General features: G+C 50.8%; 1 protein-coding gene across 1 annotated transcript; it reads right to left on the minus strand.

Annotated features, from left to right (window-relative positions):
* Positions 1 to 1,841: 1,841 nt before the first annotated feature.
* LOC122190592 (zinc finger protein 501-like) lies at positions 1,842 to 6,952 on the minus strand. The gene is made up of 5 exons (XM_042890644.1): positions 6,880 to 6,952; positions 5,114 to 5,195; positions 4,798 to 4,924; positions 4,099 to 4,209; positions 1,842 to 3,992 (listed from the first exon to the last, which is right to left on the minus strand). The coding sequence occupies exons 2-5, from the start codon at positions 5,135 to 5,137 to the stop codon at positions 2,731 to 2,733; spliced, it is 1,524 nt and encodes a 507-aa protein (XP_042746578.1). The 5' UTR covers positions 5,138 to 5,195; positions 6,880 to 6,952; the 3' UTR covers positions 1,842 to 2,730.
* Positions 6,953 to 9,467: the final 2,515 nt, after the last annotated feature.

Here is a 9,467-nt window from a genome sequence, read left to right on the forward strand (position 1 = left end):
TCGATCTCAAAGCACCTGCACAGGGCCTTTGCCTGCCGGGAATCACGGCCTCCAATTATCTGCTCTAACATGGATGTGGGGAGGCTTTGCTGGTAATGGCCCCACAGGGACCAATTAACACTCCAACACTCTCCAGCATTTCTAGACAGCTTTTTGACTGCACCTTCATCATTTGTTTGCTGCAGTCTTCTCCTCAGTACCTGAAGTTCATGGACACCACATTCACTGTGGGGCTAATTACAGTGCAGAAAGACCTAACAAGGCATTTCTCTCAAGTCTTCAAGACTTGAACTGTTCATGAGGGAGGTCTCAGTGTTGCAGACAAAGTTTTCCAGGAGCACTGTCCAAAAAAGGAGTTGCCATATTTAAGGGTATTTAGAGGGGACTTTTCAAGGACAACCCAGCATGGAACTTTCTGCCCTGTGTTCATTTTCTTGCCCTTAGGATAGGGATGACTGGCAAAATGGGAGAGGAGCTGTTTAGGTTGACAAATCACTGAGACTGCTGTACTGCAGCTTTGGAGATGAGTAGGATTGTGAGCAGCATCCTCGTGTTCCATCAGCCTTTCCTCACTCAGTGTACAGAAAGAGCATTAGCTTTCTTCATCCCATTCAAGCTTTCATATCAGAAAGTCTGTTTACTGACACGCCTGAAGGCTGTGCTGCCATTCAGCAAGACCTTGACAGGCTGGAGAGCTGAACAGTAAGAAACCTGATGAGGTTCAACAAAAGCAAGTGTAGAGTCTTACACCTAGGGAGGAATAATTGCATGCACTGGTACAGGTTGGGGGATGAGCTGCTGGAGAGGAGGTCTGCAGAGAGGGACCTGGGTGTCCTTGTGGACGACAGGTCACCCATGAGCCAGCAGTGTGCCCTCGTGGCCAAAAAGGCCAATGGCATCATGGGGTGCATTAAAAAGAGCGTGGCCAGTAGGTCGAGGGAGGTGATCCTCCCCCTCTACTCTGCCCTGGTAAGGCCTCATCTGGAGTACTGCATCCAGTTCTGGGCTCCCCAGTACAAAATAGAGAGGGACCTTTGGAAAGAATCCAGTGGAGGGCCACAAAGATGGTGAGGGGCCGGAGCATCTCTCCTGTGAAGAAAAGCTGAGTGAGCTGGGTCTGTTTAGCCTTGAAAAAAGATGACTGAGTGGGGATCTAATCTAGGTTTATAAATACCTGAGGTGTGGGGGCATAGTGGTGAGGCCAGTCTCTTTTCAGTGGTACGTGGAGACACGACAAGGGGAAACGGACATAAGCTGCAGCATAGGAAGTTCTGCACTAATGTGCGCAAGAATTTCTTTAGGTGAGGTGACGGAGCACTGAACAGGCTGCCCAGGGAGGTGGTGGAGTCTCCTTCTCTGGAGATGTATAAGACTCGCCTTGACGCCTACCTATGCGACCTGGTGCAGGGAACATGCTTTGGCAAGGGGGTTGGACTCGATGATCTCTAGAAGTCCCTTCCAACTCCTACAATTCTGTGATTCCATGATTATACCTGCAAAGATAAGCATGCACACAGATACTGCCCTGCAAACAGACAGTTTCCTGATAGGCAAAAATGGGTGCACTGACTTTCGGGTGGCGAGTGTGACAGCAGAAAGGAAAAGAAGGAAAAGACACAAGACTTGTAAAGAATAGGCCAATAGACACCAATAGAAGGCCTGTTTTTCTCCCTCCTGGTTGGGAAATGCCTTCCCAAAAGCAAGCAGTGGGTTGCAGGAGGCACCAAAACCAAATCCTGATTGCACCTTTCCCTCTCCTCATTCCACTTGCAGACATCTATTTTGAGAACAAAAAACAAGACGACAGTGAAGAAAGCTTCAGTAAAACTCAGCTACTTTATTCACCCCCTTCCCTTTCCTCTACAGATGATTCTCAGAAAACCTCCAAGAGCCACGTTACTGCTCTCCTGACCCTTCTCTCAGATTCATCAGTGCACTCACAAATTACTGAGAGCAACACATGCACACAGACACACAGAACATCCCTACACAGACTCCTCTCCTTAGGAAACGGCATCAAAAAGCTGCTGGCAGGAAGAGCAGAAGAGGAAAGCAGGATTTGGGTAGCAAGGAGAGGCCATCTGAAGCTCCTGGGTTAAATCCATTCTGCAGAGGGTGCCAGTGATGCCATCTCCTTTGCAAACTCCTCCAGTGTGGGGAGAAGCATCTGGGTCTCCCTCATCCTTGCGCTCACCAAAATTCTTAAGGTCTCTCTGTAGGGGGTTTCCACATGAGAAAGGAGGTGCCAGCCCAGAGAGAAACTTCCTGCACCAGACACTTGCAGGGCCTCTTTATCACACAGACTGGACAATGTTTAATGACGACTGAGCTCAGGATGAGCTCTTCCTGCCATGCAGGCATTTCTAGGGTCATTGCTCTGAGAGGAGCCCCTGGCAAAAGCTCTTCCCATATATGGCTGTGACACATCCCACTCCGGATTCTCCTTTGCATGGCCACTCAACACAGAAACTCCAGCTGGAGGACAGCAATATGCATAATTCTCATGCAATGAAGGAGAAAGAGGATTGAGTTTGGCCGCAGAGCTCTTCCTCTACTCAAGAGATTTGTAAGGTTCATCAACACACAAAGCCACAGGTGGTCATCATGCTGTGGCTCTGGCTGTAGCTCTTCCTACCTTTGGAGCTCTGCAGGCTCTGTATCTTGTGTGTCTGTGCTGGTAGGTAATGAGGCTGGAACTGCTTTTGAAGGCTCCCCGTATCTTGTGATTCTTTACAGCCTGCATGCACTGTGGATGTGCTTGTGGGTGTTGAGATTAGACCTTCTTTTATAGCTCTTCTCACACTCAGGACACCGAAAAGGTCTCTCTCCTGTGTGGATGCCCTTGTGGTGCTTCAATTCAGAACTGCTTTTGAAGCTCTTCCCACACTCAGGACACTTATAGGGTCTCTCTCCTGTGTGAAAGCGCTTGTGGTAGGTTAGGTGGGAACTGCTTCTGAAGCTCCTCCCACACTCAGGACATTTGTAAGGTTTCTCCCCTGTGTGGATGCGTTGGTGCCTCTTTAAATCAGAATGGTTTGTGAAGCTCTTCCCACACTCAGGACACTGAAATGGTTTCTCTCCTGTGTGTATGCGCTCGTGCAGCTTCAATTCAAAACACCTCTTGAAGCCCTTCCCACACTCAGAGCACTTGTACGGTTTTTCAACTGTGTGGATGAGGTGGTGCGACTTTAATTCAGAACTACTTCTGAAGCTCTTCTCACACTCAGAGCACTTGTAGGGTCTCTCCCCTGTGTGGATGAGACGGTGCCTGTTTAAATCAGAACTGATTGTGAAGCTCTTCCCACACTCAGAGCACTTGTAGGGTTTTTCACCTGCGTGGATGCGATGGTGCGACTTCAATTCAGAACTGCTTCTGAAGCTCTTCTCACACTCAGGACATTTGTAGAGTCTCTCCCCTGTGTGGATGCGCTGGTGCCTCTTCAAATTAGAACTGATTGTGAAGGTCTTCCCACACTCAGAGCACTCATAGGGTCTCTTCCCTGTGTGGAAGCGCTGGTGCAGCTGCAATTCAGAACTGCTTCTGAAGCTCTTCCCACACTCAGGACACTGAAATGGCCTCTGTCCTGTGTGTCTGCGCTTGTGCAGCTTCAATGCAGAACAGCTCTTGAAGCTCTTTGCACACCCAGAGGACTTGCTTGGGCTCATTGATGAGCGAATGCACTGGTGGTTAATGATGCTGGAATCTTTTTCAAAGCCATTTTCACACTCAGTGCATGGATTCTGCTTTTTCTTCTGGCACACATCCTTGCTCCTGGGTTCTTCAGGCTCCTTTTGACCTACACTGAAATGTTGTGGGCTGTATCCTGTCTTTCCCAGACCCTTTCCCAGTGGCTCCATGATGTGCTCACCCTGACCTTGCTCCAGGCCTCCTTGGACATCCCTTCTGATTTCTTCCACACAGACACCACCCCACCGCCTTTCAGCCACACCACTTTCCTCCAGGTCCTCCAGTACATCTGCAATCCCAGTTCCTACTGGATGACAGGAAATCCAGAAATAGCACACAGTGCCCAAAATAACACACAGACAGAGATGGCTCTTCCAGACCCAACCTCCTCCTTCCCTCCACCACCTCACCTGGGCTGAGGTCTCCTGGCACGGCCTCAGGGCTACGCACATCTGGGATCCAGGGCTCTTGCCCTCCTTCAAGCAGGGAGATCACCATAGGTTTGGAGACTGGAAGTCGCGCTTCAATGAGAGAAACAGGGGAGATGAGAGCATTTCCATCATTCTGGCACAGTGCCTGTTCAACAGCTCCACTCTGTGTCCCCTCCCCAGGGAGAAATCTCAATTTCAGCCTGAATGACACTGAGCCCACAGCTTCCTTTGGAGCAAAGAGTCCTTATACAACTCTGAAAACTCTAAAGGGATTTTTTTCCTTAACATTAACTTGAGAACAGTTTGTTTATTTTCTGACAAATATCAATGACCAAGGCATCAAAATGTTTATGGCAACTGAGTGCAAAACCCTACATTGTAAAGGAGTAAGCAGGGAGTCATCTGTTAGCTGGAACTGGTCGCACGATGTAAAGCACAAATAGAAGGGCTGGTTTTCTCTCTCCTAGCTGAGGCCTGCTTGCCAAAACTGACTGGCGTTTATGAGTCTGCTGTGCATACTAATCGCTCCTGATATTCATGCTTCTCAGTCTTTCCTTTTTTGCTGTTGCTGTTATCAGTATGTAACTGCATGGTGATTATGCTAGGCCCGGCCTGCAGAGGCTCATTCTGCACAGCCAAAGGTGCCCTAACGAGGAGGAAAGGCAGCAAAGCCCTCACCCAGCGAGGCCACGCACTGGTACGTCTCCAGCATCACGTCCCGGTACAGCGCTCGCTGCGCAGGGTCCAGCAGCGCCCACTCCTCCCTGCTGAAATACACGGCCACCTCCGCAAAGCTCACGGGCTCCTGCAAGCAAAGAGGCTCCTTGCTGGGAACAGCCAAGGCCCAGGGAAGCAGCTCAAACAGGACACAAACTCCCGTCCCAGCCGCTTCTCTGGCCCCAGCACACACACGCTGGCTGAGGCCACCTCCCTCTCCCCTGCATTCACATCCCTCGCCCCTCAGCCTCTCCTGCCTGCTTCCCCCAGCCCCTACCTGAGATGGATGTGTTGTGGCCATTTGCTGCTCTCCTGCAGCTGAGATGATCCCGGCTGGATGGCAGAAGTTGAAATGGAGCCTGCAGGGACAAGAGAAATGGCAGGGGAGCTGTGAGGGAAACGCAGCAGTCCCTGTCCCAGCCCAGCCCTCCACAGCCCATCTGCAGGGCACTGCCTGGGGGATGGCACAGCAGGCCTTGCACAGGAACACAAGCAGCAACAGCACTGGTAATGCTCTGGCTGAAGCTGATTACAAATCACAAAGCTGACTCAGACTGGGTGGCACAAAGAACTGGCACCCGGTTCAACAGCTGAGGGTACATGGACTGTATGCCTAAAGACAATGCATAGCAAGGAGGCAGTCGTCTTACCCCTAAACAGGGAGCAGCCCAAGTGCCCCTTGAGCTCTCCTGCACAGCAAGGGCTGCACGACAGGATCTCCCCACAATCAGGGATGGCTCTCAAGGTCACACCTCTACAGAGATCCCTATCAGCTTGATATCAAGACACCTTGCTGACACAGATCTTCTGTAAGAGACTCATGGTTAGTTGGAGCTTTGTGAGCTTCTCTAAGGTGCTTTGTTAGAGTGATTATCTGAAGGTAATCACAGCATCAGAGAATACCCGGGGTTGAAAAGGACCACAATGACCACCTAGTTTCAAGAAACAGCTATGTGCACAGACACTGTCCAGCAGACCAGTCTGCGGAGCCACATCCCAAAGGCCCAAAGGATGGGGCATTCACATCCTCTATGGGCAACCTGTTCTTGTGCCTCACCACCCATTCAGAGAGTGAAATACTTTCTCCTGATATCTAAAATAATCTCCTCTGTCTCAAATTAAAACCATTCCCCATGTCCCACTGCTATCCACGCTTGTAAACAGCTGTTCCCCTCCAGTTTATACGTTTCCTTCAAGCCCTGGAAGGCCACAAGGAGGTCTACCCGATGCTTTCTGTTCTCTAAGATAAAAGAAACCCAAATCCCTCATTGCAGAAAGATTGCCTCGACGGCGGCATCTCCTTGCTCTCCCACCAGGAGAGCCGCTTCCCATTCAGCTCAGCACGCACACCGCACTCCCTTCAGGGCACGGTTCTCAGCACCGTGCGCCCTTTGAAGGCACCTGCAGCTGCCGGGACAGCCAGAACAAATGCCTTGGGAGGGGTGTGCATAACTCCAGCTGAGCCATCAGCCCAGCCCTAAGCGCACAAAATGTAACGCTGCAAGGGCCGCTAGAGGCAGATGTTGCCTGCTGGGTCCCCAAGGGGAAACTGCGGGCTGCCGGGGACGGTTGAGTGGAAATTCCCCCCTTGGAGGCTTCACGTTCCGACACTCAAAAGGAGGCTTGTATCCATGAATCCACGCCTGCAGAGCTGCAGAGCGAGGTCATCTTGTGTCTCCTGTGGTCCACAAGGAGAAACATGGTCTCAGCTGGGCAGTATTATAGAAAGGCAACCGGACAGCAGAGCACGCTCAGCCCCTCTGCTCACATGCTGTCTGTCCCAGCTCCAACCCTTGCTTGTGCCCCTCGGAGCCCAAGCCGGGCTGTCACACGCCTGGGAATCGCTGCTCGCCTTGTTGTAGCCCGTCTGGCCCAGCAAACCTGCTATGCAGGGCAGGAGCTGGAGCCGGGACCGGGCTCCCGCCTGGGCTACAGCAGTGCCGGTTCCGCCCCGCCTGGTGACGCTCCCCGCTCCCCTCCCGCTGCTACTGGCAGGGGGCAGGAAGCGTGCGCTCCTATGCACGAACCGCGAAGGGCTCCTACCTTGGGTGCGGAGCAGGCTGCTCCCGCCTCTGGTGCAGGCAACCGGGCTCCTGGGAGTCGCGGAGAGCAGAGGATGCCGAATGCCCTCAGCCCGGAGCTGGCCGCAGCACGGCCTCGCTGCTCCTTCTGCCACCGCCGTGCTGCCCGGACGGCTTCCAGCCAGGCTCTGGCCGCTTCGGCACAGCCTCAGGTGCAGGCAGCAATTCCCACAGCGAGCACGCCCCGAGCCGGCTGCCAGGCCTTGGGCAGTTTCACAGCTCCTTCTCATGGCACATCTGCACCCGGGGAAGGGAGGGAGGGATGGGGGCTGCGTTTTGTTATGCTAATGGAGTATCGCTTTCTGCTGGGTCTCTTTGCTTCCTTTGCTGGGGACATTCGCACATCCTTGTGGTCACACATCCCCACGTTGCTGCCCTGCCGTTCCTTTAACTCCTCTCACCCGTGAGCAGCTCCCAGCAAGAGGCAATCTCCAGCTGCCCTGCTCTCGAGGGCAGCATCTCCCTGCAGCTGGGTCACTTCCTCACTGAGCGCTGCCCATGGCACTGATGTCACGTTTCTACTCACTGAGCAAGGGAGTGCTATTTCTAACAACTTCCTATCCTGCTTTCTCAATTCGGTCTTCCCTGCAAGGCATGAGCATAGTTAAGCTCTCTGCTGTACGAGGGCCGGCTCTGCTGTTTGCTGCTGTGGATCTACAGACTTTAAGGCCACCCAGAAGGAACCACCCTCGTGGTAACCGGGGGTTTGTGTCCAGGAAAGACTGCTTCCAGTTCTATTGCATTTTCTGTGAGGCAAAAGTGGGCTCCAAGTTTCACTTGGCAATGTTTAAACTCTACGCATCTTTCTGCAGGGGATTGTGGGAATCAAGTGTTGTTTCTGCATTAGAATTGTATAATATTATTTTTATTTTATGATCTCCGCTATCATAGTTCTTTTTGGGTGTCCTTCTACTTAACCTGGGGAAGATCTCTGATAAGTTTTCATCACTTATCGTATAGACCAACCTTCCCTGGAAACGCACTCTCTGTATATAAGGGTATATATGTATATTTGGTCATACACACTGCAAGAATATCCTGCACGAGAGCAAACCAGAGAACAAGTCATGGCAGCCCGAGGAAGCGCCTGAAGAGACATTGGGAAGGACTGACATCATCCCCCAGTGCTCTTTGTTTAACGATGATGACTTTAAAGAAAATCACCATATCAATACGACAAGGAGAGCACCGGGACTTCTTGGAAACAACAGGATGACTACTGACTGGCACCAGATAACAAATAAATTAACAAGTAAATAGCAAATGTAAACCTTCTGATAAGATTGTGAACCTGGAGTACCCAGCCAGTGGGGAAACAGGGGAGGGGGAATGCAAGGGGGAGAAAACAGGGTATAAAGGCTGTCATGTTGTGTCGACAGATGCGCTCCTGCTTGCGGGACGCCGCCATTGCAATCGCGAATAAATTCTGCTTTTATCAGAGATACCGTCCTGACAAAATTACTTGGATTATTTCCAACAGGATGTTCCTCTGAACTTTGCTGTGATCACAGCCGCATCTCTTTCCTTTCTGCTGATAACCCAGCTGTACACATGACCAAAAGTATTTCCTGCGCTCACATCAAGGCTTTCCAGAATGCCATGGTTCAGTAACGCATCCAAAGGGACTGTATCCCTATGGCAGGGAGGGTCTACACATCCTCTTCTGATCCTGCTCTTGAGAAGAAAAACAAAAAACAAAAAACAAAAGAAAGGAAACAAGCAAGCTATTAAAGAAGTCCACCCTAGTTCAGTTTGGGACATTGTTTATCAGCTTGTTATATATTATGCCAAACAAATTGAACAACCCAATTATATATTCTGGAAATCATCTTTTATTAAAGCAAGCAAGTAAGCAAAACAGCGCTGGGCGGCCGGGGAGTCTCTGCTCCACCAATGGCACTCGCTTTCCCTTTCCAGCTGATAGTCTTTATACAGTTCACTAGCCTGAGTTTGTGGCTTCACAATATCTCTTGCGCAGGCGTGGTCCTGTTGTGAGGCAGCCATCATCTTGTCAGATGGGGAGGCCTGGGATCTTTGCAATACATCCATTCATAATCCTTACGCCGCATCTTTAAAGCTGTGTAAGTCCTGGGGTCCGTACCTTAAACTGCTGTGTTTGTTGGTGTTTCTGGATGTCTGTAGGAGGAAACTGGCCTCTGCTGTTGCTACAGTTTTCTGGCCCAGATGTCTGAAGTAGGAAACTGATCTCTGCTGTTGTTGCATTTTACTAGCCCGGATGTCTGTAGTAGGAAACTGGCCTCTGCGGTTGTTACAGTTTACTAGTGATAAGCTTACAAATAATTTGATTAACAAACAACAGATTGCTCCTATTACAAGCTTCTTCCAAGTGTTCTCACTTCCATCCCACTGAAGGCTAAGTGAAACTTCCGTATGTGTGGAAGTTCACAGATCATGGCCTGAACAGGCGACTTGCCTGTGAGAAAGGGTTTATGTGAGCTTTGTGTCCTGGTTGTGACAGTAGTCCATCTCATGACATCATGCGACAGACTGTTGGTATAGAGATGGAGTACACTGCAGAGCTGTATTGCC

The sequence above is a fragment of the Lagopus leucura genome, unplaced genomic scaffold, assembly GCF_019238085.1.
Source record: "Lagopus leucura isolate 7727_CA_CO unplaced genomic scaffold, USGS_WTPT01 30027-0_obj-0_obj, whole genome shotgun sequence".
In the NCBI taxonomy this organism is placed as follows: domain Eukaryota; kingdom Metazoa; phylum Chordata; class Aves; order Galliformes; family Phasianidae; genus Lagopus; species Lagopus leucura.

Excerpts from the sequence above, each read along its gene's own strand:
- LOC122190592 (XM_042890644.1), bottom strand. The coding sequence starts at position 5,137 with ATGGCCACAACACATCCATCTCAG. Across the intron at positions 4,925-5,113 it reads CCACAACACATCCATCTCAG|GAGCCCGTGAGCTTTGCGGA; the intron begins GTAGGGGCTGGG and ends CTTTGCTTGCAG. Across the intron at positions 3,993-4,098 it reads GCCAGGAGACCTCAGCCCAG|GAACTGGGATTGCAGATGTA; the intron begins GTGAGGTGGTGG and ends GTCATCCAGTAG.